The sequence below is a fragment of the Mesoplodon mirus genome, assembly GCF_964341445.2.
Source record: "Mesoplodon mirus genome assembly, chromosome: 4".
Lineage (NCBI taxonomy): Eukaryota > Metazoa > Chordata > Mammalia > Artiodactyla > Ziphiidae > Mesoplodon > Mesoplodon mirus.
Window position 1 is genome coordinate 178,625,398 of NC_138979.1, and position 27,553 is coordinate 178,652,950.

The 27,553-nt window shown below is 44.7% G+C and overlaps 1 protein-coding gene across 1 annotated transcript; it reads right to left on the reverse strand.

Moving 5' to 3' along the window:
* Positions 1 to 7,864: 7,864 nt before the first annotated feature.
* SERPINA6 (serpin family A member 6) lies at positions 7,865 to 26,914 on the reverse strand. The gene is made up of 5 exons (XM_082618685.1): positions 26,871 to 26,914; positions 20,193 to 20,821; positions 13,748 to 14,018; positions 9,554 to 9,701; positions 7,865 to 8,166 (listed from the first exon to the last, which is right to left on the reverse strand). Exons 2-5 carry the CDS (start codon positions 20,800 to 20,802, stop codon positions 7,981 to 7,983), a joined length of 1,215 nt encoding a protein of 404 aa, XP_082474811.1. The 5' UTR covers positions 20,803 to 20,821; positions 26,871 to 26,914; the 3' UTR covers positions 7,865 to 7,980.
* Positions 26,915 to 27,553: the final 639 nt, after the last annotated feature.

The following is a 27,553-nucleotide window of genomic DNA, read 5'->3' on the forward strand; positions in this document are numbered from 1 at the left end:
GTATGTAAATGCTCTGGCATAACTACACTAGAAGAGGCAGCGATGCCATCAGATGTGGGACAAGTTGGAGAGTTCCCTATATCCTGCACACCTGTTGTACTGGCCATTCCACTCTACAGCCAGAATTACTTCCAGTGATGTGGTTTTCTGTAATGGTGAGTCATGCTCAGTTCCTGAAAAACAAAATATAAATCTTCCTCTGATTTGTCTTCATAGAAAATTCAGTGGGAATTAAAACCTTGGGGGGAAATGCTGTTTTTATATGAAATAAAACACCCGTGGGACTGTGAGAGTCTAGACTCAGATCATTTATAAATGGGTTTTCACCTGTATGGACTTGCAGTGGGACACTGGACTCACGTGGGACCTGGGTCGCTTCACTGTTATGGACAGGCCTGCATGTTCCAGGACGTCTGGCATCTCTGGCCCTCACTCACTAAATGCCAATATCACCCCTCCAAATCCTTGTGGAAATCAGAAGTGCCCCAACAAATTTCCAGAGTATTCCTTTGAGGCAGTACCCGCTCTGTTGAGAAAGTCAAAGTGAGGGGAGGAGATGGACGAGGCTGGACGGCGGGGGTTCTTGGGTCAGACAGCACGGGAGTTGATCTCAGGGTGTCAGCAGCGAGAGGCGGCTTGAAGCGAGATCTTAGTTCCCTGCCCAGATTGAACCTGGGCCACCTGGGTGGAAACAGGATCATCTGGGGCTAGTGGCTAGGAGTACAGCCCTGGCTCTTGTCTTCTTTGAAGACAAGAATTTTACAAAAAGACTGAGGCTGTAAAACAGGTGCAGAGCTTATTAGAAGCTTATTAGAAGCATGTGGGGGGGGGGAGCACACAGAGAAGCAGTTTATTTAAGACAGGAGCAAAGCAAAGCTACACACCCAGAGAAGGGTCTAGGCGTCCTCACTAATGAGTGGTAAAGCGGTTGTTTAAATCGCTTACATAGGGGCCGTCTTCTGGGTCTTTGTTTTCCTTCGGCCAATCATCTTGCTTCATTTCCCATATCTGATCTGACCCAGGGCCTTATGCAATATGCGCGTGCATCTTTTAGCCAAGATGGATTCCAGCACGAGGGTCTCTGGGAGATGGATACACATATTATGGGATAGTGCCCCCTCCCTTTTTGACCCTTGAGAAACTTTTCTGTGCATGTGCAGTCAGGGAGGTCTTGACCTCAAGAATGAAAGATGTGGTCATCTTATCTTTTTACTCAAGCAGAGCTTAGCTCCTCTCAGCTCCTGCCGTCCATTTTTTCCTTGCAATGTCAGGGGGAGACAAGCTCCAACTTGCTCAGCCTGACAAACTCCAGCTGCTGAGCCCAGGGCCCTTCTAGCTCAGAGTCAGCTTTGCCTTCCCATCCCTGGAGTTGTGCAGCTGAGTGGTGGCTGCAGCGGGCCACCAGGAGGCAGGGGCTGCTTCCTCCCGGCTGGGGGAGTGTCATCTCGGCCAAATGTCTGGGAGGAACCAGTGAGCATGGAGGCTGCGGAGCACGGCATTCACGGGGGCTTCAGAGGTGCCATAAAAGTCATCGTGGAGCATTTGACCATCTGGGATGACTTTAAAACTGCTGCCAGGATTTCAGAAATGGATCTTTAAAAGGAAGGCAGCAGAATGCATTGGAAAGAGTGTAAGGGCCTGTCAGACACCCTGGGCTTGAATCCTAAGTCCTTCAAATTCCTAGCTGCTGGACCTTGGGAATGTAACCTAACCTCTCTGGACTTGCTTTTCCTCTTCCATATAATGGCCCAAACTGTGCCTCTGGCCCATGAGTATCTCAGCAGCACCCAGGAACCAGGAAGTCAGTGGATAACACTGTTTCTAAGGTGGTGGGTCCTGGCTCTCAGGAAGGGTGGCTCAGAAGTTCTCTACCTTCAGCGAGGGTGTGCCCTGCACGGCTCCCAGCAGGTCAAGCTCAATGCCTGCCCCTGTACTGTGAGTTCTTTCACCAGCTGTGTGACCCCGAACAAGCTCCTTAACCTCTTCTTGCCTCAGTTTCCTGATCTGTAAAATGGGGCTGCCAGGGCTGAGCTGTTAGGACGGTCGTGAGGCTTAAATGAAGTCGTGCCTGTAAAGAGCTTGGTACCTGGTAGGAAGAGCTAATGAATGGTATTTGTTCTATGATTTTAGAGCCAGAATGAACCTCACAGGTAAGCCCAGACCCTGGATTTGGACTTGACAGAGGAGGAGCTACAGGCCCACAACCATTAAGGCCTTTCCTGCCCGTGTTGGTGCCAGAATAGAACCAGGCCACCTGACTTCCCGTTTGCATTTGATTTCAGCTCGTCACCAGCCTGTGTAGAGAGAGATTGGGAAAGATCTTATAGGAAGGCATGTGTTGACCAGAGTCACCTCAGGGGAGACAGTATAACCCTTCCCAGAACTCCCTGCAGGCAGGAAGCACAATGCTTCCCAAAGCCACCCCGGAACAGGGGTATCCAGGGGCTTCTGAAGCAAATTTGTCCTGGGACCCAAGGGGCTAAATGTCTGAAAAACAACTAGAGCTAGTTATTGGCAGAATCAGGCCAGGAAACAGAGAAACAGAGAGAAATCAGGGCACAGAGAGAACTGCAGTTGGTTTGCTCTGCGTGGATGAGATCAAGAGGAAAGCCTGGGCGGGTCTGAGGCACAGAGGGAGAAAAGCAAAACTTCTCAAATGCTTGCGACACACACAGGTGTGGGACCAATGGCTCGCTGTTTGCCAAGCAGCCTCTCTCTCTCCCTTCCCCATGGGCCTGCTTTTTTGTAATTTACTTTTACTTTATGTTATTTATTTTTAGTTTATTTTTGGTTGCGTTGGGTCTTAGTTGTGGCTCGCGGGATCTTCGTTGCAGCATGCGTGCTCTTCACTGGCACGGGCTTCTCTCTAGTTGCGGTGTGTGGGGTTTCTCTCTCTAGTGGTGGTGTGCAGGCTCCAGAGTGCGTGGGCTCTGTCGTTTGCAGCGCGCGGGCTCTCTCATTAAGGCGCGCGAACTCAGTAGTTGTGGCACACAGGCTTAATTGCCCCGCGGCATGTGGGATCTTAGTTCCCCGACCAGGGATCGAACTGTGTCCCCTGAAATGGAAGGTGGATTCTTTACCACTGGACCACCAGGGAAGCGCCCCCCATGTGCCTTCTGATTCCCTGTTCCTGATCCAGGCTTCCTCCACCCTGGCTCATCGGGCTCCAGTGACACCTAACAAGATTGCTGATTGATCCCTTCTGTCCCCAGCGGTGCAAAGCTGATGGCCCAGGCGAGTTCGCTATGGTTGCCCTGAGAAGATGTGCTCAGGGCACTGGTCAGCGAGGTGGGGATAACTTCTGGGTAACTAGGGGCTTGACTAGTTAGCACCTAACAAAGCTTTCTTTCCTTGAGATGGACCCTTTGAGTGAGAGGGACATGATGATTAGTTTTCTTTAGTGGGTATAAAGAGACAGATGCTCAGAGAGGTCAGTTAACCTGTTCAAGAACACAGAGCTTGAATTTGAACCCAGACCTCTGGTTCCCAAGGCAGTTAACCACCTAGTATGACAGCAGGTTTTCACTAAGATGCTCCTTCTACTCGGGAGGTTATGTCCTTTCCCTATTTTTCTTTTGTGCTGCGGGTCATTATTTATTTATTTCAGTTTTTAACTTAAAAAATATTTTTTAAATAATTTCAAACTTAAAGTAAAACTGCAAGAGTAGTTACAAAGAAATTCTATAACCCTTTCCCCAGATTCACTAATTTTGAAGCATTTTCCACGTTTTACGATCCTGTTCTCTCTCTATACCCATATCTATATATGTATGCACAGGTGCAAGGTATGTGTATGCACGCACGCACACACATGCTATCTTATTCTGAACCATTTGAGCTGATAAGGTAATCCCAAGAACAAGAATATTCTCTTCTGTAAATATCAATAGTATCAATTTCTGAAATCCAAGAAATTTAATATTGTTACACTACCTGAAGCTACAGTCATGTTCCAGTTTTGTCAACTGCCCCACTCATGTCCTTTGTGGCATTTTTATTTTTAGCATAGGGTCCCTCCAGGACCATGTATGCATTTGGAGCTATGTCTCCTTAGTTTCCTTAAATCTGGAGCAGTTCTTCAGCCCTTTGTTTGTCTCTTATTATGTTGACACTTTGAAATTTTACCAGTTCTCTCAATTCAGGTTGGTCAGATGTATCCCCATGATGAGCCTCAGATTATACATTTTTGGAAGGAATATCACAGAAACGATGTTGGCTCCTTCTTAGAGTGTCACATCCAGAGGCACACGATGTCTCTTTGTCCCTAAATGGTGATGTTAATTTTAATGCCTTGGTTAAGATGATGTCCGTTTCTCCAATATATAGCTACCATTTCTCCCTTTGTAATAAGTCACTGCTGAGGAGATACTTTGAAACTAATTTAAATATTAGTTTTTCATCAAATCCCCGTGCCCTCACATTTAGCATCCACTGACTGTTCTTGCCTGAATCAGTATTTACTATGATACTCTAAGTCCATCATTCCTTTCATATTTATTTATCAGCACTATTGGTATGGATTCATGGACTCGATTTTATTCAATGCATTTTAGTCCATTACTGTTCTTACTATATATATGTATATGTTTTGTATGTATGTATTTATTTAGAGATTCAAATTGTCCCAGGCATACGTGTATTTTAGAAGTGTACTAGAAACCATGATTTTATCCCCCCAATTCATGTGCTACCCTACAGGATCCTTCCTTGCTTCCCTCATTCTGTATTTGTATCTCTTCTTGCCCAATCCTACACATCATATAAATAACGTCATGTTTGCTAACCTCATCCCATGATGAAAAACGAACCTGAAAAGATTGTTTGCAGTCTTGTATTCTTTCTTTAAAATAATTAATTAATTTTGGGCTGCGTTGGGTCTTCGTTTCTGTGCGTGGGCTTTCTCTAGTTGCGGTGAGCGGGGGTACTCTTCGTGGCAGTGCATGGGCTTCTCCTTGTGGCAGCTTCTCTTGTTGCAGAGCACAGGCTCTAGGTGCGCAGGCTTCAGTAGTTGTGGCTCGTGGGCTCAGTAGTTGTGGCGCACGGGCTTAGTTGCTCCGCGGCATGAGGGATCTTCGCGGACCAGGGCTTGAACCCGTGTCCCCTGCAGTGGCAGGCGGATTCTTAACCACTGTGCCACCAGGGAAGCCCCTGCAGTCTTGTATTCTTAAACCTAGAGGCATATTGTCCAAGCATCGTGTTGAAAATTTCCTTGGGATAATTCTTTTTCTCCCCTTCAGAATAGTTATATTATCCATTTGAAATATGTTTGAATTCATTTGTTTTCTTTTCACTTGGTTTTAGGGCTTTCCTCATTTGTTCATTTAATTTTATTTTTGAGTATATAGAACATTAACATTATTCTAAAAGTCTAAAGCATACAAAAAGTTCCATGAAGAAAAGTGCTATTCCCCACCCCCATCTCTTCCACTCTGTTCTCCCCCTCCCCTTGCAGGTAACCATTTAATTAGTGTCTAGTTTATCCTTCCTGTGTTTCTTTTTACAAGGACCCATCAGCATTCCCACTAGCAACCCATGAAAATGATTGTTTCCATACAACCAATAGAGTGTCCTGTGAAGCTTTTACATTATTGCCAATCTAATGGATAGGAAATGGTATCTCAGTGTAGTTTTCAGTTGCATTTTTTATTATTCAGTGAAGTGAAATGTATTTTCATATGTTTAAACACCACATATTAAGGATATTACCTCTATCAGTGGCATACCTCGCAAATATCTTCTTTCAGGTTTTTACCTCTGTTGACTTTGCTTATGAATTTTTACTATGCAATTAAAAAATATTTTTATATAGTCAAATTTCTCAATTCTTTAAAAAATTTCATCTGGACTTTGAGTCATGGTTGGAAAGCCTTTTTCTACACCTAAATTATAGAGGAATTTACCCATGTTTTCTTTTAGTACTTGTATAGTTTTTTTTTTTTTCATTTAGATCTCTGATTCTTGGTTTATTCTTAAGTATGGTGTGAAGAATGGGTCTAATTTTACCCTTTCTGTTTTTCAAATGGCTATCCAGTTGTCCCAATAACATTAATTTAAAAGTCTTCCTTTATCAAATATTAAATTTCCATTTGTACTTGAGTCTATTGCCAGACTTTCTAACATATTTCATTGGTCTGCCTATCTATTCATATCCGAGTACCATAGATTTAATTGAAGTATCTGTGCCATATGCTTTAACATCTGGTCGGGCCACTCCCCTATCTTCCCCACCCCCTGTCCCTGACACCTTTTTCTTTTCAGTGTTTTCCGACTACTCTTGTATGCTTATTTTTCTATATGGACTTTGGTATTATCTTGTATATCTCCAGAAAAAGAAATTGGTAGTATTTTTATTGGAATACAATTAAATTGATAAATTAACTTAGGGAAAACTGATATCTAGAAGATGTTGAGCATCTTATTCAAGAAGGAATATCTTTGCATTTGTTCAAGTCTAATTTTGCATCTTTAAGGAATATTTTATAATTTTCTCTATATAGATTCTGCACATTTCTCGTTTATTTCTAAGTTATATCCTTTTGGTTGCGATTGGGTTTTCTCTTCCATTATGTGTTTTAACTGCTTGTTGTTTGTGTATATGAGGCATTGCTTTTGCATGTTAAGTCTATATTCTGATACCTTGCTGAAATCTTTATTGTTTGAGTTTGTTTTATCATTGATTTGCTAGGGTTATGCAAGTATATTACATGTCATTTGCAAATAGAGAGAGTTTACAATTCTATGCCGCTACTTTCTCTTGTCTAATTGCTTTGTCTAATACCCCCAGGACTATGTGAAATGGTAGTGAATATAAACGAGTAGCCTTGTCTTACAGTAGTGGGAATGCATTTAGTGTTTTCTTATTAAGATGCCGACTTTAGAAACATATAAATATGTATATTTAAGGAAGTTGCACTCAATTCCTTTCTCTCAAGATATATGCTATATCTATCATCTAATTATCTATATATCATCTATTTTCTATCTGTAATCGATATCTCTCTCTCTACTTATCCATCCATCTATCTATCTGTCATTTTCCTATCACCTATGTAATCTATTTATCTATCTATCCATCTGGTTCTCTTTTATCTCATTTAATGCTTTTTGTCCTGAGCTGTGAGAATAAGGTCTCTTCCTCCTGCGATCTTTCTCTAGCGCCCTCTACTGACAAAGTTTAATATCATGCCCAGGAGCACAGTAAAACTATTGAAAAAGGTCCAGATAGGTTTCTGCAGAGCCGCAATGAAGGGAGAATTTGGAGTCGAAAAGCAATAAATCGATAAGTTTTTGCTTTAAACAGTTAATTATACTTTAAATATATTTTAAAATGTTTTATCTTTGCCCACATATTTACTCTTTCCAGTGCTCTTCATTCTTTTGTGTGTCCATCTAGAAACATCTTGTTTCTCCATAAAGAACTACTTAAAAAAAGTCTTTAGTGAAGATGATAAGCCTCCTCAGCTCTTGTTTGTCTGAAAAAAAAAAACCCAAACTTTATTTTGCCTTCATTTTTGAAGGAATTTTTTGGTTGTTTTTTTGCTTTTTGAAAGATATGACATTTCCATCCTAGCACTTTAAAAACATCTTTCTGTTGTGTGTGTGTGTGTGTGTGTTTTCTGTTGTGTTTTGGCTTGTGTGATTCCTTCTTTTCAAGTTCTTATTTGGAAATAATTTCAAACTTACAAAAATTTACAAAAATAATAGTGCTTCCATATACCTTTCACTGTGCTTCCATACATCACATAACCCTAGGACCATGATCAAAACTAGAAAATTATACTGGTACAATATTATATTGATGTTATTCAAGTCTTATCAATGGTCCCACTCCTCCCCTTCAACCACACTTGTCACCAGTCGCAATGACAGTTATTTATTACAAGAGGGGAACCGGGGGAGGACTGGGGGGAGCCTCTCACTCCTTTCTGTGGGGTCCCTGGTGCCCGAGTCAGACGCGCTGTGGCTCCAGGCGGCGTCCCCTTAGGTCGGATTCACAACCTTGCCCAGGAAGAGGCTGCTCCACGTGAAGTCGTCGAAGATCATGACAACGAAGGGCCGGTCGAAGCGGATAGTGAGAGGCTCGGGCGCCGAGTTCCGGTGGACCTGGGTGCGGGCGGCTGCCTCCACGCCCCTCTCATCCAGTTGCAGCGTGGCCTTATGGACCACCTGGTGGGAACAGACAGAGCGTGGAGGATGAGCACCTGCTGCGTGGGCGGAGCTTTCCGAGCCTCTTGGCTCCGACTCCTCCCACTCTCAGTTTTCTGGATGGCGAAGCTGAGGCTCAGAGAAGGTCACTTGCTGGCTCCTCATCTACGTGGCAGTCCCAGGACTAGCGCTGGGGTCTGTCCACCTCCGGAACCCAGGCCACACTTAGACTTTCTCCCTAGAGAGTGGGCAGCTGGAGCCGACCCATGGAGAGCAAGGGACTTGGGACTGAAACTGGACTTCAGCATCCATATCGGGCTCCCCTTACCGGGTCCTGGGCTGGTGGAGGGACACCTCGCTCCCTCTCCACTCTGCCAGGAATTGAGAGGGTTCAATTTATGCAAAATGCTTGTGCCCACTCTGTAGGGAAAAGGCTCATCTTTGCCTGCTGAAACATCCTTTGTTTTGATCAAAATTAGAAGATATTCTCAAGTCAGTAAAACGCTTGAGTAGCTTGCATCAAAAGCCTTGGAAAGGTCAGAACTGGCTGATTAAATAACACCACCTACGGGACAGGACTCTCATTGACGGAGCAGCAGGGAATCAGAGGCTCAGAATGCTCTGTAAGTAGGCTAGGGAGAAGCTCAGCAGGGCTAGGAACCCCTGCAATGCGTTCTGGGAATATGAGGTTTTGAGTCAAATGTCAGGCTATTTACTAGCTCTGTGACCTGAGAAACTAGGGTAACACCCACCTCGTAAGGAGGTAGCTGTTTGACAGTTCTTCACACACAGGCATTTTACTGAGTACATACTGTGTGCCGACATCATGATGGTCAAAGTCCCTGTGCACGAGGGAGGGGGCTGCTGCCACCACAGCTTTCTCCTGTCCCCTCTCCTGTTTTGTCACCCACAGGACTGTAAGATCCTGTGAGGGCAGGGCCACGTCTGAGGCATAGCCAGTGTCTAGCACAGTTTGGGGCACATAGAACATGTTCAGTAAATATTTTCTGAATGAATGAATAACAGAACATAAAGCTGAAGGATGGAGATAAAGACCGTCGTTGGATAGAACATTCAGTGTGATCTCACACAGACATTTCCTCTTTGCTGGGGGCTGCTCACAGCCCTGCCATGATGACTTTGTCTTCCACAGTGCCCCCTCTGTGTGGCCTGGCAGAACGGTGGACGCCTGAGCTGTGGTGCCCCCTTGTCACTAGCTTCCTCTGTGACCTCGGGGACATCAAGTTCTTGCTGAGCTTTCATTTAGCCTGTTGTAAAACTAGGAGCTTGGACAAGACCTCTCAGCCTGGGGCCTAGAAGCCTATTCATGAATGGGCTCCATGTTGCTTATTATTATTTGTATTGTGAATTTGGGGGGAAAAGAAGGATGGGCTCTAGAGACCCCTACCTTTGACAGCTTCGGCAGGGCCTCTTGGGTGATGCCTGAGAAATGTGCCCGGTTGTTGAGCAAGTCTGCAATGCCCATGTCCCCCATGATGCCCCCGAGGTCGTAGCCTCCGGAAATGGAGACCTTCGGGATGTACAGGTCCACCAGGCTGCTCGGGGTAAGCAGATGGGGTTAGACTTCCCCAGGGCTGGGCCCGGCCAGCCAGATTCCCGTTTCCCGTGTGATCCCTCCAGACCCTGCCTCCCAGCCAGACCTCCCAGCTCTTTCAGGACAGGGGAAGGAACAGAACAAGAAGCAGGATCTGCCTCTCCCTCCATCACACAGGCATCTTCCTCTCTGGGTCTCTGAATTGCAAAGTCCTTTCTTCTCAGCTCTTTCTTTGAGCTGATTCCACCTGATCCAGCTAAACTACCAGACACTGAAGCAAAGAATACCTAAAGAAGTCCTTGTGGGCAAAAGAAATAAAAGCAAAAATAAACAAATGGAACTGAATCAAACTTATAAGCTTTTGCACAGTGTTTAAAACCATAAACGAAACAAAAAGACAACCTATGGACTGGAGAAAATATTTGCAAATGATGCTACTGACAAGGGCTTAATTTCCAAAATATACAAGCAGGTCAAACAACTCAGTATCAAAAAACTAAACAACCCAATCAAAAAATGGGGAGAAGACCTAAATAGACATTTCTCCAAAGAAGACATACAAATGGCCAAGAGGTACGTGAAAAGATGCTCAACATCACTAATTATTAGAGAAATACAAGTCAAAACTACAATGAGGTATCACCTTACACCAGTCAGAATGGCCATCATTAAAAAGTCTACAAATAATAAATGCTGGAGAGGGTGTGGAGAAAAGGGAACGCTCCTACAGTGTTGGTGGGAATGTAAATTGGTGCAGCCACTGTGGAAAACAGTATGGAGGTTCCTTAAAAAACTAAAAATAGAGTTACTGTATGATCCAGCAATCCCACTCCTGGACATATATCCAGAAAAGATGAAAACTCTAATTCAAAAAAGATACATGCACCCCAATGTTCACAGCAGCACTATTTACAATAACCAAGACATGGAAGGAACCTAAGTATCCATCAACAGATGAATGGATAAAGAAGATGTGGCATATATATATATATATATATATATATATATATATATACATACACACACACAATGGAATACTACTCAGCCATAAAAAAGAATGAAATAATGCCATTTGCAGCAATATGCTTGGACCTAGAGAATATCATACTAAGTGCAGTAAGTCAGACAGCGAAAGACAAATGTTATATGATATTACATACGTGGAATCTAAAAAATAATACAAATGAACTCATTTACAAGACAGAAAGAGAACACAGACATAGAAAACAAACATAGCTACGAAAGGGAAGAGGCGGGAGGGATAAAGTAGGAGTATGGGATTAACAGATACACACTACCATACATAAAATAGATAAACAACAAGGATTTATGGGGGACAAGCACAGGGAACTGTATTCATTATCTTGTAATAACCTATAATGAAAAATAATGAAAAAATGATATATATATATATATATATATAACAGAATCACTTTGCTGTACACCTGAAACTAACACAGTATTGTAAATCAATTATACTTCAATTTAAAAAGAGAAAAAACAAGAAGTCCTGTGGTCCCCCAAGCACCCCCTGGCAGAAGTGGAGGAGTGGAGGGAACATGCGGCTGGGAACAGGGGTCCTGGCCCCAGCCAGGCCGCTAATACTGTGTGGCTTTAGCCAAGTCCTGTCCCTCTCTGTGCTAGTCCTCATCTACACAGCAAGGGAGAGAGAAGATGCCTGAACCCTCAAGTCAGTGATAGGGCACCGGCTTTCCAGAGGGTGGAGGGAAGGCATGAGACCTCTGCACTTGAGCACAAGCTGCTCTGGGGAGGTCTGGAGGCTGGCAACCCGGTGGAAGTGAGGAGGAATCCAAGGCCAGTGGGGCGTATGACTTCTCTAGATGGGAAATGGCAACAGACTGTAAGGGAGGCCGACCCATACCCAGCATTTGGCTGACCTTCCTGACCTCCTTTATCTCGTCTAATCCGAGCAGGCACACACAACCTTACAAACTGGAGTCATCATCTTTAACTTCCAGATTGAGAGACTGAAACAAAAAAAAAGCTGAGGGGCTTTCCCTGGTGGCGCAGTGGTTGAGAGTCCGCCTGCCGAGGCAGGGGACACGGGTTCGTGCCCCGGTCCGGGAAGATCCCACATGCCATGGAGCGGCTGGGCCCGTGAGCCATGGCCGCTGAGCCTGCGCGTCCGGAGCCTGTGCTCCGCAACGGGAGAGGCCACAGCAGTGAGAGGCCCAAGTACCACACACACACACACAAAAAAAATGCTGAGGAATTTCCCCAAAGTCACACCGCTGGGAAGCAGCAGGACCGTGAAGAAACCAGGACTAGTTAAATTGGAGCCCCACCGCCCCAACTCGGAGAGCTGCCCCACGACCTGCGCGGGCAGCAGTGAGGGGACGGCGGAGCAAGGGGACTGAGAGGGAGGCTCTCGCGAGAGCGCCCCGTGAGTGGGACCCAGAGGCTGCCGGGGGAGGTGGGGTGTCATCTGGGCCCTGAAGGATGCTGAGCTCGGATGCACCGGAGAGCCTGGTGGGGAAGGGCGTGGTGGTGCTGGGAGGGGTGAGGAGGGAGAAGGGGCCGCGCAAGCGTGCAGGTGAGCCGTAGGCCACAGCGCTGGGATGAACGAGAGAACTCATGATGTCTAAAGGTGCAAAGTTTTACCTTGAATGTTTTTTAAAAAATCTAGAAGAAAATGGTACGTGTTGCTGACTAATGTTGTTTAAGTATTTTAGTGAAGAGATTATTTTTGGAGTAAAGAGAAGGGGTATCCTTCGCCTGATTTTCAACACACTAGGGTTCAGAATTTGAATCACGGTGCATTGTCACTACGTGGTGGCACTGTATCTGAATTACAGGTTCCCTTCGAGGGGTGGGAGTGAAGTGGAGTGGGACGGTTGACCTGAAAAGCTGGCAAATAGCCTCCCTGACTTGACTGGTGCCATTTCCTCTTCCATGCACTCTCTCGGGGAGGTTGGCACTTTCTGAACTTCTACTCAGGCTTAAGGCACAGTTCAAAGTGAAAGCAATCTGCTCTGCAGCCCTTTCTCCATTCCTCTGGGTTAGAGTCCGGCGTCCCACCCTCCCTCAAATTGTACACATTATGCGTCTCCTTCCCTGTCTTGCTCTGACAGAGCTTATGACATCGTACCACTATTAATTCCACCAGAATCCGTTTTCTGCTCTAGAGTGCATCCCTTCTGCTGAGCCTAGTGCATGGTGCATAGCAATTGATTCCATATATATATTGAATGAATGAATGAATGAATGAATGAATGACATGGTGCCTGGCCCACGAGGCTTCCTGAGCGCCTCTAGATCCAAGTGCTGGCTCCTTCCCCTACAGCCCTCTTCCCTTTGAGTCTGCACCCCGCCACCCAGCTCCCATGTTGGTTGGCTCCTTCACAGACAGAACTCTAATCTCCCAAGAGTGAGGACCATCTTCTCAGGAACATCTGCTCCCTCCTCCAACGTGAGGATCAGAGCTGGACACAAGCTTGACTCTAATTTTGATTCCCCTCTAGCTCAGAGGGTCCTGGGAAAATGAGTTTATTACGTACTTATGTCCTTACTTTCTTACTTATTTACTGATTGATTGATGGAAGAAACATTAGATTCCCTGAGTGACTTAACCATTTGTAGGCTTTGCGTTGGTTCCAGGGTCATTACAGTGGTCATACAGTGGTCATTTTCATTACATCTTTTTCTGGTCTCCCAGGAATCTTTAGCGGTGCTTGGTCTCAGGTAAGCAATATAATAAAATGGATCAGTGCGGGCTGGGTGATGGGTGAATTCAGCTTAAGAAGAAGATGAAAGATGTGATAATACAGAGGGTGGCTATCAACCTGCTGGGGAAGGAGGACCTCACTTGGTGGAATGCCCCAAAGTATCAATAGCTCAGTGTTAATCGACAGAAAGATAAATAAGTGTGACCTCTAGATCAGAGGACCCAGCAGACAGGAAAATAATGAGCCCTGGAAGGCGAGGCTGGGGGAGGAAAGACGGCCAGGTGCACCCCTTTTACACTTGCCCCACTTTCTGGGAACACGTCCAACTGCAGAAATCAGCACAGCTGGCTGGAGGGCTTACCTGTTGGTCAGGGACTTGGACCACCTCTGAATGGTGTCCCGGCTCAGCATGGCAATGATCGTGTCCATCTTCCCCTTGACCGGGAGGACAAAGAAGACGGTCTCGTTGCCTGTGTAGTCCAGCTGTACCAGCTGGCAGGGGAGAACCGAGTCGTTCAGGTACTTGACGGTGCTCGACTGGAACATCATGGGCACCTTCACCGTGGTCGTGTCATTCACGTAGAAGTTATCTTCCCTGGTGCTTTCCAGGTGGAAGGAGTGTGCCCACGTGCCTGGGAAGAGGGGGGAGGGGGAGGGGAGGAGACAGACCTGTGACAACAGGAGGAAAACGCAACTTGGGTGGCAGCAGAGGGCCAGGGGTGACCGCCAAGCAAGTTACACAGTGGCCTCGCTCAACCTGGAAGGTCCCCACCAGAGCTGCTGGAATTTGCTAAGATATGAAATTCCCAGAGGTTTAAAGCCTGTTCCATCCTCTACCCTTTGGGATGGCTTGAGGATTAGCACGATGTCTGAGACTGACCTCTAAAAATGGAAAGAGGGAGAGAACAGAGAATGCTGGCCCTAGGATTTGGGAGTAGGATTCAGTAGGATTCAGACTTGGTCTTGTTGCCCCCGCCCTGGTGTGGCTTCTGGACTGGAGGGCTCTGGAGGTGGTGCTGGGGAACCGACCATCCATTCCATCCCCAACCCCTGATGTGTGGCGACAGAAGCCCAGCAGGCAGTTTGGCCGCCCAGTCAAATGTACCCACTTTCTTGCAGGAGGCTCCTTGCCTCCCGAGTGGCCCTGAGGGCCACAGTACATTTCCCAGAGGCAGAATCAGGGCGAGATGAGTCCTTCAAGGTTACAGACTCCCACCACAGCTAGACCCGACTCCACTCCACCACGTTCCATGATGTCATTATGCAACGTTTGTTCCCCTTGTGATGGGGAACTCACTACCTAACAAATGGGACTTTCCACTACTGGTCAATGCTGAAGGGAAGGCAACTGCTCCTTAGATGAAGCCAAAGCCTGCCTGATTGTAATGCCTGCCAACTGAGCCTCTTTGACCCTTGAGTTTATTCCAGAGTCCTCTTATAAGTGATAGATCTTTGGATATTTAGACATGGATTGAGTCTCACCAGGGCCTCATCTGCTCTAGGTTAAGTCTCCCCAGGTCTGGAGATGACTGAGGACCCTGAGTCCAGCAGGTCCTGAGTGTCCTGGCTGCCCTTGACCTCCAGCCCAGAAGCCCTTGTGAGGTCACTGTTTCCCAACTGAGGCTGCCTGAAAGTGGCCAGAGCATAGCCACAGGCAGACATTTCTCTATCCCTCTGTCTGTGGGATCTCTGGACCATGAAGCCAGAACTCTTGGTTCTGAGCCAGCCTCAACCCCCTGGAAGGGTTACTAAGGGTGACCATGGGCAGTGACCAGAGGATGTAGGGAAAAGAGCAATCAATGGTTGTGGAGCCTGGAGACCCAGGGGCTGTGTCTGGTCCATCCCTAATGACTGAGGCTGTCTCACAGCAAGTGAGATAATTTGCGGGTTCTCAAACCATCTTCTAAAGGAAGTCTGGGGTCCTCAGAATTGAAGGGGGGAGTGCTTTGTGGCTAACTTGTCCAACTCAAAACCAAAAAAATGTAGATAAAATATTTTTCAGTGCTAGGTTTTTCATCCTTAGAAGTTTGCTGTCTGCTTTTTACTGAGTATTTCTTTTCTAGAAGCAAGTATAATGTATATCCAGTTTGGCAGAAAACCAAATACAGAATGGGATCTAACCTCTACTTTAAGGGATTTTGTTGTTGTTTTGTTGTTGAAAACTCTTGAGTTAGGAGAACTTATGGTACAGAAACCTAAGAGTTTATGAAGGGAAATTGGAGAGAGCAGGATGAGTCCCTGGAAAATCTTTTATCAATATTTCTAATGTTCTCCAAAAAAAGAGCTGTCAAGACAGTCCACTAAGTAAGGAACATGCCAGGGACACTGTACATGTCCTAAGTTTAGTGATGAGAGCCACACCATTCTTCATTTCTATTTATTATCCTGGCTTGCTGGGAACATTTCAGAGTATCTCTCAGCTTAAACAGGGCTTGTTATTTAGCTTTTCCTGATCACAGGAAATCTGTGTACAAACAGGCAGCCCACACTCCTGTCAATGTTTGTTCCTGCATTCAAATGTTCAAATCCTCTCTGATTTTATTACCAGGAACTACTGTTTCCCATCAGCTCAGCTCCACTGTGGTCATGAGAATGCTTAGAAACTGTGAGAGCAAAGCAGTGCGCCAAATGACACCCTGCCAGCCCCTGTCCTGCCAGCCCCCACTCAGGCTCCTCGCAGGCTCAGGAGGGCCCTCTCTCTCTCTGGGTTTTCTGTGCTCTTCTCCCCAGACTGTGTTACCAGAACCTCTATGCAACCACTTTGGAGTTACTTCCATTTGCCAAGCACTATGCAAATGCACTGACCTCCCAAAGAGATGAGGATGCCATGCACAAGAGTGAATAGTCTAGTGGGAGAGATGGCCTGGAGAATTCATGGGAGCATCCAGAAACATTTCCAGGCAAACATTCCCTGACTCCTTGGCCCCCCAGGGTCAGGTGTAAAGAATATTGCCTTTTGTGTGGGACCACAGAAGATCTTAAATAGCCAAAGCCATCTTGAGAAAGAACATAGCTGGAGGCATCACACCTCCTGATTTCAAACTGTATTATAAAGCTATAGTAATCAAACAGTATGGTACAGGCATAAGGACAGACACATAGACCAATGGAACAGAATTGAAAGCCTAGATATAACCCCTCCCGTATATAGTCAACTAAGATATGACAGGGGAACCAAGAATACTGAGTGGGGAAAAGATAATCTCTTCAATAAATGGTGCTGAGAAAACTGGATATTCACATGCAAAAGAATGAAACTGGACCCCTATCTTACATCATTCACAAAAACTAACTTGAAATATGTTAAAGACTTAAACATAAGACCTGAAACCATAAAACTCCTAGAGGAAAATGTAGGGAAAAAGGAACTCTTTGATATTAGTCTTAGCTATGATTTTTTTTTGAATATGACACTAAAGGCATAAGCAACAGAGGGAAAAATAAACAAGTGGAATCACATCAAACTAAAAAGCTGCTGCACAGCAAAGGATACAATCAATAAAGTGAAAAGGCAACCTATGGGATGGAAGAAAATATTTGCGAAACATACATTTGATAAGGGGGTAATATCCAAAAATATATAAGGAACTCATACAACCTCAATAGCAAAAAAAAAAAAAAAAAAGCCCCAAATAATCAACTTAAAAAATGGGCAGAGGACTTGAATAGATTTTTTTCCCAAAGAAGATGTACAAATGGCCAACAAGTACAAGAAAAGGTGCTCAAAATCACGAATCAACAAGGAAATGTGAATTAAAACCACGATAGCACTTCACACCTATCAGAATGGCTATTATCAAAAAGAAAAGAGAAAACAAGTGCCAGCAAAGATGTGAAGAAAAGGGCACCCTTGTTCACCGTTGGTGGAAATGTAAATTGGTGCAGCCATTATGGAGAACAGTATGGAGGTTCCTCAAAAAATTAAAAATAGAACTACCATATGCTCCAGCAATTCCACTTCTAGGTATATATCAGAAGGAAATGAACCCACTATACTAAAGAGATATCTGCACTCCCGTGTTCATTGCAGCATTATTCACAATAGCCAAGATGTGGAAACAATCAAGTGTCCATCAGTAGATGAATGGATAAAGAAAAGTGTGTGTATACGTACACACACACACACCCCAAATGGAATATTACTCAGCCATAAAAAGAAGAGAATCCTGCCATTTGCAGCAACATGGATGAACCTTGAGGGCATTATGCTACGTGAAATAAGGCAGACAGAGAAAGACAAATACTGTATGCCCTCACTTATATATGGAATCTAAAAATACAGAATTTATAGAAACAGAGAAAAGAATGATGGGGTAGGAGGTTCGGAGAAGTGGGTAAAGGTGGTCAAAGGTACAAACTTCCAGTTATAAGATGAATAAGTTCTGGGGAATCTAATGCACAGCATGGTACTACAGTTAATAATACTGTATCATATAGCTAAAAGTTGCTAAGAGAGCAGATATTAAAAATCCTCACCCCCCTGGCCCCAACACTCAAAGGTATCTGTGAGGTGATGGACGTGTTAACTAACCTTATCTGGGTAATCATCTCACTATATATATATATATATATATATATATATATATATATATATATATATATGTGTGTGTGTGTGTATATCTATCTATCTATCTATCTATCTATCTATCTATCTATATAAAATCATCCCATTGTATACCTTAAGCTTACATGATAAGTCATTTATATCTCAATAAAGTGGGAGAAAAAAAATGCTGCCTTTGCTGGTCAGTCTCTAACCCTCACTACCATCCAAGAAGGGAGGCCTTTGCCAGGTGGGTTCCCAGACTTGTGTTGGAGAATAGACAGAGAAAGACCAAAAGGCAGGAGGACGGCTCACCAAGATGCTAAGTCTGTCCAGGTAATAAAGATCTGCGGGAGGGAATGGGTTCAGTTGGCTAATGAGGGGCCCTGAGTGAGAGCTGGGGAGGAGAGAAATGAGCATATGGGATAATCTTTATGCTGTTGAGAGACACATTAAATATTATACTTTTTTTTTTGGCTGTTTTACCTGCACTTCTTTGTATATGACTACTTAATTGAAACTGAACCACTTGGGTTCAGGTTTACACGTTCTAACAAGATTCTTATTAAAATTGGGTGTGGGCAAATTGCAGAGGATGCGTATGAGAGACAAAGATTTGCTGGAGAGAATCAGGGGAGGCTTCATGGAGGTGGTGACTTTTGAGCCAAGATTTGAAGGGTGGGTAGAAGATTTAGGCAGTCAGACAAGTTGAGGGAGGGCTCAGGGGACAGAATGGGCATGGGCCTTATGTCAGGCAGAATGCCCTCCCACCCCAAGGATGTCCTAATCCTTGCAACCTGTGAATATGTTATGTTACATGGCAAGAGGAAATTAAGGCTGCTAATCAACTGACTTTGAGTTTAGGAGAATTTTCTGGATTATCCAGGTGGGCCCACTGTAATCACAAGCATCCTTAAAAGTAAAAGAGGATGGCAGGAGGGTCAGAGTCAGAAAGAAGAAGTGATGGAAGTAGAGGTCAGAGCAATGCGATTACTAGCTCTGAAGAGGGAAGGGGGCCTCAAGCCAAGGAATGCAGGTAGCTTCTACAGGCTGGAAAAGACAGGGAACAGATCCTCCCCTAGAGCCTCCAGAAGGAAAACACCCTGGCATCACCTTGACTTTAACCCAGAGTGGCCCTTTTTGGACTTCTGACATCCAGAATTGTAAGGTAATAAATTGGTGCTGTTTTAAGCCACCAAGTTTGTGGTAATTTGTCACAGTGGCAATAGGGAACTAATACAGACTTCCAAGGGGATAGTCATGCTCAAAGACATGAAAGGAATTTGGTGTGATTGGATATTGTGTGTGTGTGTGTGTGTGTGTGTGTCTGTTGTGTATTGGGAACTTGTATAGGGGAAAATGTTGAGACCTGAGTCTGGACAAGGCAGAAGAAGCAGATGATTTCTCAACCTTGGGACTCTAGCCATTTGGAGGCAGATATCACTGTGGGGGGCTGTTCTGTGCATTGTAGGACATTGAGCATTCTCCTTGGCCTCTACCCACAAGATGCCAGTGGCACACCCCACCCCACCCCCAGTTGTTACAACTCACAATGTCTCTAGACATTGCCAAATGTCCCTGAGGGTGGATGGGGGTGGGAATCACCCTGGGTTGAGGACCACTGCTGTAACTAAGGACTGTAGATTTCATTCTCGAGGATAATATATCCCCAAATTACCTGCTCCTCAAAACGACTGGGGAAGGGGGCCTTGTTAAAAATACACATTCTAGGACATTCTTGCATCAGTTTTGCTCTAGTAGATCTGGTGTGGGCTCTGGAATCTGTAATTTTAACAGGTCTCCGTGGTGATTTTTATGGACAGGCATTTTGGAAAACTTTGCTCTGAACTGGTGAGGTGGGGCTGTGGTTTGGCTGAGAGGGGTCTTGGCTGGAGCTGGCTCGGGAAGTGCGTGCAGGAAGGCTTATGGGCCGTCTGGAAGTTCCTGAGGGTGGTGGCTGGGTCTGTCTGGTTCTAGGCTCTATTTCCGGCCTCTGACCAAGTGCCTGACTCACAGCCAGAACTTGGCCAATATTTGTAGACCACTAGGCAGCCAGACTGTTCGTGGTTACATGTTTGGGCCTTGAAACCACCTGCAAGGGCTTGGGCAAGTTGCTCTACTAGGTGTCATTTTGATCCTTGGTAAGGATGATATAATTTCACCTTTCTAATAGTATCAAGAGTACACCCTTAATTTTGATGGTTTTTACTATCCTTGGCAACAGTAGATGGGGCCTTGTCAGAATAGGATGGGTGAGGGGTACCTTTAAAGAAGATGTAGTTGACCAGGATGAGCACGGCTGAGCTATCTTGCTCTGAGAACAAGTCCACAATTTTCCCTTGCGTCTTATTTTTGATATACTCGTTGATTTGTCTGCTGGCTCCTGCCCAGTCCTGGAAATCTGCAGTCAAGGCCTCCAACTCATAGTAGTGCTTGGTGTCTGCTGAGAATGACTCCAGAAGTTCCAGGCTGTGGTCAAGGAACATGGCATTGCCCATGGTCATTTCCAAGGTGGTGTTTGACTCCCTGAGGAGGTGGTGGAGATGCCGGAAGCCCTGGTGGATCTCGGCTTCGGACATCTCAGTGAGGTTGAAGCCCAGGCCTTGGAGAAGCTGCTCCCGTGTGTAGCCTCTGGCGCCCAGGGACAGCATAGCCAAGGCTGTGGAGATGCTCACAGGGGAGATGAAGACATTCTTGCCTGGAGCTGAGGCCACTAAGTGCTTATACAGGGTAAAGGCAAAGTCAACGTTGTTTGGAGCCAAGTGCCGGTGAGGGTTCCTCATGCTCATGTCAGTGTCAGGGTCCTTAGCCTGGATGGTCCAGAGCCCACTGGTAGACAGCCAGAGGAGACAGATGTACAGGGTGAACAGCATTGTTCAGGATGGCCAGGCCCTGGAACATCAGAAATGCTCATTAGATGATGTGGGGCCTCCGAGACAGTGGGGCATGGTGAGCAGAAGACCCCACTGAAGACCCCCCTCAAGCCCCAATTTCTTCTTCCACATTGGCTGTGTGACCTGGGGCAGGTCAGGACTCTGGGCCTCAATTTCCTCACCTGAAACTATGAATTACACCTGCTATGATTTATCAAATACCTACCAAGTTTCCAAAGTGTTGCCTCACCAGCAATAAAGTATATATGATTATTTGATTTCAGGTAGGCAGAAGTGGAAACTCAGAAAAGTTAAATATCCACCCAGTTGATATATTCAAAGTACTGAAAGAAATAAACTATCCACCAAGAATACTATATCAGGCAAAACTGTCCTTCAAAAGTGAGGGAGAAATTAAGACATTCCTGGATAAACAAAAGCTGAGGGAGTTCATTACCACTAGACCTCTCCCACGAGAAATGCTAAAGGCAGTACTTCTGGTTAAAATGAAAGAACACCAGAAAGTAAATACAATCTGTAAGAAGAAATAAAGATCTCTGCTAAAGGTAAATATATGAACAAGTATCAAAGCTAGTATTATTGTGATTTTGGTTTGTAATTCCACTTTTTATTTTCTATGTGATTTAAAAGACTAATGCATAAAAAGTAATTATTCATATATGTTTTGGGACCCACAATGAATAAAGATGTAATTTGTGACTTAACTGAAAGGATGTGGGAATGGAGCTATACAGGAGCGATTTTTGTATGCTACTGAAGTTTATCTGGCATAAATTCAAATGAGAGTGTTATAACTTTAGGATGTTAAATGTAATTTCCATGATAACCAGAAAGAAAATAGTTATATAGAGTATGCACAAAAGGAAGTGAGAAGGGAATTAAAATGCTTCACTACAAAAAATCAACTAAACACAAAAGAAGACAGTAATTCAGGAAATAAAGGACAAAAAAAACTGTAAGGCATACAGAAAACAAATAGAAAAATGATAGAGTAGTCCCTCCACATGAGTAATTACTTTAATGTAAATGGATACAATTCTCCAATCAAAAGACAGAGATTGACAGAATAGGTTAAAAAAAGAAACAACTATATGCACACTACAGAAGACTCATTTTAGATCCAAAGGCACAGATATGACAGTGAAAGGATGGAAAAAGATATTCCATGTAAAGAGACACCAAAGGAGAGTGCAGCTAGCAGAAGAAAGAAAACCATAAAGATTAAAGCCCAGATAAATAAATAGAAAATAGAAAAAAGGGAGAAAATCAATGAAACCAAAATATAATATATCTAATCAATATAGTATTATATAGTAAGATAACATAATATAATAATATAGCATGACATAATTATAACATAATATAATATAATGTCATCTTCAAAGAGATTAACAAAATTGACAAGCCTTTAGCTAGACTGAGTAAGAAAAAGAGAGAGACGTCTCACTAAAATCAGAAATGAAAGTAGAGGCATTACTACCTATTCTACAGAAATTTTAAAAAATTCTGAGAATACTATGAAAAAATTGAAAATGACACACCAACAAATTGGATAACCTAGATGAAATGGAAAATTTTTAGAAACACAAAACATATCAAAATTAAACCTCAAAGAAATAGAATATCTGAATAGACCTATAAATAGTAAGGAAACTGAATCAGTAATTGAAAACCTCCCAAAAAAAGAAAAGTCCAGGAACATGGCTTCAATTTTGAATTCTACCGAACATTTAAAGAAGAATTCACACAAATTCTCCTCAAACTCCTTCAAAAAAATTAAGGAGGAGGGAACACTTCCTAACTCATTCTTTGCCCTGATACCAAAGCCAAAGACACCATAAGAAAAGAAAACTACAGACAAATATTGCTTATGAACATTGATGCAAAAATCCTCAACAAAATGCTAGCAAATAGAATTCAGCAGTGTACTAAAAGGATTTTACACTATGACCAAGTGGGATTTATTCCTGAAATGCAAGGATGGTTCTACCTACAGAAATTGCTCAATGTAAATACCACATTAAAAGAATGAAGGAAAATAATCATATGATCATCTCAATTGATGCAGTAAAAGCATTTGACAAAATTCAACATCCCCTTTCATGTTAAAAACACTCAACAAACTGGGAGGTGAAGGAAACTACTTCAGCATAATAAAAGCCATATATGAAAGGCCCACAGCTAACATCTTACTCAATGGTGAAAGACTGAAAGCTTTTCATCTCAGATTCAGAACAAGACAGGATGCCTGCTTTTGCCTCTTCTATTTAACACAGTATTGGAAATTCTAGCCAGAGAAATTAGGCAAGCCAAAGAAATAAAATGCATCCAAATTGGGAAGGAAGAAGTAAAATTATCTCTGTACACAGGCAACACAATCTTATACATAGAAAACCCTAAAGACAACAAAAAACTTATGAGAACCAATAAATTCAACAAATAAGTGGGATACAAAATCAACACACAAAAATCAGTTCTGTTTCCATATACGAACAATGAGCAATCTGAAAAAGAAATTAAGGGAACAATTCCATTTATAATAAAATTAAAAAGAATAAAATACCTAGGAGTTGAATTAACCAAGGAGGTTAAAGACTTGTACACTGAGAACTGCAAAACGTTGCTGAAAGAACAGAACCCGTGTCCCCTGCATTGGCAGGCGGACTCTCAACCACTGCACCACCAGGGAAGCCCGCAGCAAGATCTGTTTTGATCCACCTCCTAGACTATGAAAATAAAAACAAAAATAAACAAGTAGTCCCTAATTAAACTTAAAACCTTTTGAATAGCACAGGAACTCATCAACAAAACAAAAAGAAAACCCACAGAATGGGAGAAAATAAGTTCCAATCATGACTTGGTCTTTCTGGTGACACCCCGCCCCCAACCTGAAGTCATCCAGGAGCTCACCCAGAGTTGCCTCATTAGAGCAAAGGACACCGCAGTCACCCAGGAAATTCAAGGGATTTTGGAGCTCTGCCGCAGGAAGCAGGGTCAAAGACCAAATATTAGAAAAAAAAATATTAGAAAAAAAGATGCTTCTAATGTTCTTATCACTTAGGAAATGACAAGGGTTTTAGGAGCTCTGCACCAGGAACCAGGGGCAGAGATCAGTACGTATTTTTTTCTATATTTCACAGTGGTATATGCCCGCGGTTGAATACTATTCAACCTTCAAAAAAATGAAATTCTGATACATGCTACAGCATGGATGAATGAACATTGAAGACATTATGCTAAGTGAAATAAGCCAGTCACAAAAGACAAATATTGTGTGATTCCACTCACATGAGAGCCCTAGAGCAGTCAAATTCATAGAAACAGAAAGTAGAATCGTGGTTAACAGAGGCTGGGGGGAGGGGGAAATGTGGAGTTAGGGTTTAATGGGTAGAGTTTCAGTTTGGGATGATGAAAAAGTCCTGGAGATGAATAGTGGTGATGGTTTCACAACAATGTGAATGTACTTAATACCAGAGAACTGTACACTTACACCTAGTTGAAATGCTCAATCTTTGTATATCTTACCACAATACAAAATTAATTATAAGCCATGAAAAGTGTTTGATAAGAGCAATTCAAAAAATGCAGCCAGGCTCAGAATCAGTAAGTCGACACTCTGTCTGCAAGGCCAGTGGTCCCAAGCTCTGAGCTTTATGGAACCCCCTGTATCCCCATAAAGAAGGGATACTTATAGGAGAAACCCCCCACCTACGGGACTAGCCATGCTGGGAGGGGGCTGGGAACCCGCAGTAAAACCAGTCCCAGGAGAATGCGTGCACGTTGCGTGTGGGAAGCCCTGGTCTGCTCTGGAGCACCCCCGAGGCCTTTTCCCTGGCCTGCTCCAAACCCAGAACCTCACGAGAGCGGGGTGCAAACACACCCCTGACCTTCCTCAGCCCTCCTCCAACCCTCCCCGCCTGTCTCCCTCCACGTGGTAGAAAACAAGAAGAGATATGGAAACATATGTCTAAGTATAACTGATTCACTTTGTTATAAAGCAGAAACTAACACACCATTGTAAAGCAATTATACTCCAATAAAGATGTAAAAAACAAAACAAACAAAAAAAGGGAAATTCCTTGCTTCTTGGCTTTGATAACAACCCTGACACCCTGCCCCCTCCCTCCCCAGCCGCCTGGCTTTACAGACAGTTCTCCTTTTTCCTGGGCTTTGTGGCAGACCAAGTCGAATGAGGATCTCAGCATTGCTATTCATGACCTAGGTGACATGGGTGCACTGTTTAAAACTCTGCCCGTTTCCTTGGCATAAAATAGAGTTGATAATAATACCCGCCCCAGGCCTGGCCCATTTACCTTCTAAATTGCTGGGGTTTGTCTTCGCTTCTCCAGTCTCAGGACACAGCCCAAGTTCGGGGCTTGGCATCTCTCCCAGTCGCCCCTTCCCTGCCCCCACCTGTTCTCCTTGCCTCCTGCTCACCTCCTGCCAACTTTCCTTTTCTCTGCAACTAGGGCATCTTTCCAAAATCGGGCAGATGGGCCATTCTCCTGCGGAAAAGCTTTCAGTGACGCCCATTGCCTGCAGGCAGAGCTGATCCTCACGGACGTGGCCCAGGGAGTCCTCATGCCCCGTCCCTGGTAACAACACCACCCCCAGCCTCAAATCTGGTCTCTTGAAGCCTCAGTCACAGCAACACTGGGTGTCTTGGGATGTCCTCCCAGCACGTATCAGACTTTCATCCCTCTGCCTGGGTCAGGCCAGGGAGGTCATTCCATTCCCCACTGTTTGCAGAGCCCGGCTCTGGCCTGAGAGCTGGGGACAAAGGTGGGCCTGTTCCAGTCCTGCTCCATGTGGCTCCACTCTGTCGGCCTATCCCCTCCTTGTCATGCCTGGCTCACTGCCTCTTGTCCTTTGGCACGCAGGTCCTGGGTCACCTCCTCCAGGAAGCCCTCCTGTGTGCTTCTCTCTGTCACTGCCCCCATCAGACTGTAGTGAAATCTTTGCTTCAGCCCTAGCCACCTCCACACCTCCACCTCTTTGGTCCCTTCTTGGGCAAGGACCCCATGCAGTTCACAGCCTGGAACAAGATGGGCTTGCCCCCAGTAGAAGTTCTTTTCCCTTCCCTTCTCTACCTGCTGTCTCTGAGATTTTGTGCCTCATCCCCTCCCGTGCTAATCCTCCAAGATGGGGTTTAAAACTCTACCCACCTCATAAGACTTTTGTGAATATCAGTCACAGCTGTTATCAGTGCTTTCTTTAGTGACCTCACTTCATGGGTCATCCTGGGCCCATTGTACAGATGAAAAAACTGAGGCCCAGGGAGTAAAAGCTGAGATTCCAAGCCCTGCCGTCTGACTTTGGAGCCTGTGCCATGCTGTTCTGCCTTTCTCTAGAGTGAAACAGCTCTCTGAAAAGTACCCAGCAACGTAAAAATGCAGAGTATCAATATTATCCATGAATTTCGTTTCACGTGTGTCCTCCTTGTCCCTCATTTTTGAGGTCACACACGCAGTAAACACCCACTGTGCTCTGTTTTCCCAAATGCACCCCATAAGCCAGGTTTAGTCCCAGGTACAGTCCTAACCCTGTGCATTTAAACCTCATACCATGTGGTGTAATGCTGGTAGTTCCGTTCTATCTGCAGGATCCTTGCCCCAGGTCACTGAGGGGGGAGGTGTGTGTGATTCTGTAGGATGCAGTCTGTGCTGTGTCAGCCAGGCAATGCTCTCTCCTGCCTGTGTCCCCGGCAGAGGCGCTGTGTTGGGCTGATCCATCCCAGCTCTCAGACTCCATCTCTGAGGCTGTTATGGCTGTTTGGCTGGCCTTAGGAGCATCATGCGATGGCTGGGAATGGCTCTTAGTTCAATGTCAGTCCCTGCAAGGCAGGAGCCCAGGAGAAATAAAAACCCCTGTGGGTAGCCCACAGACTCTGAAAAACCCTCCCCAGGGTTGCCTCTGATCACTGCTGGTTGCCCTAATGCTCAATGCCCCATTAAAAAAAAAAATTAAACGAGCAGGACACAGTCATGGCTTCGTTCTGGAGGCTGGGCAGGAGCCGGGGGGATGGAGAGTCCTTAGCTGTTACTCACGGTCTGCAGTGGGCTCAGGCTGCAACTGCTGGCTTGGTCCTGCTGTCCTGGATCCTGTCATGTGTACAGTAAGCCGGCGGGGCGGCTGCTGCTAAATCTTGTTTGCCAGCTTTCCTGCTGGTTAATGGTTAGAGGGGGGCCAGTGGCCTTCACCATTTGGTGGTCCCCTCCCCCAAGTCATGAACCAATGGGAGCCTTTTCCAGGAAATTTGAGTAAACACAGCAATACCGCGAATTAAGTTTCTTCGGCATACAGTTCCCTGAGGTTTTATTTTTTGATATCAAAATGTGGCTGGAGTTGCGTCAGTGTTTGTGGTTGCCCAGGGGCAGCTGGCACAGGAGGCACAGGTGCCCTTTAGCACGATGGTGCTGACAGCTGTGAAGAACCAGGTGCTGAGCTTGGGCTGGGAATGAGACCAACAAGGTCCTGCCTTCAAGGGGAGCAATGGTCTGATGGGAAAGACAGACATGGAATAAAAGTGGCCCAGTGCTTCGCATGGATTATCTCACTTAGTCTTCACAATGACTCTATGAAATGGATTCTATTATTATTATCACCCTTCTCTAGATGGGGAAACGGAGGCACATGACGCTTAAGTGAGCTGCTCTTGAGATTCGAATCCAAGACCATTTAACTCTGAAATCTAGCACCTTCACTTCCCTCTTCCCCACATTTTTATTCA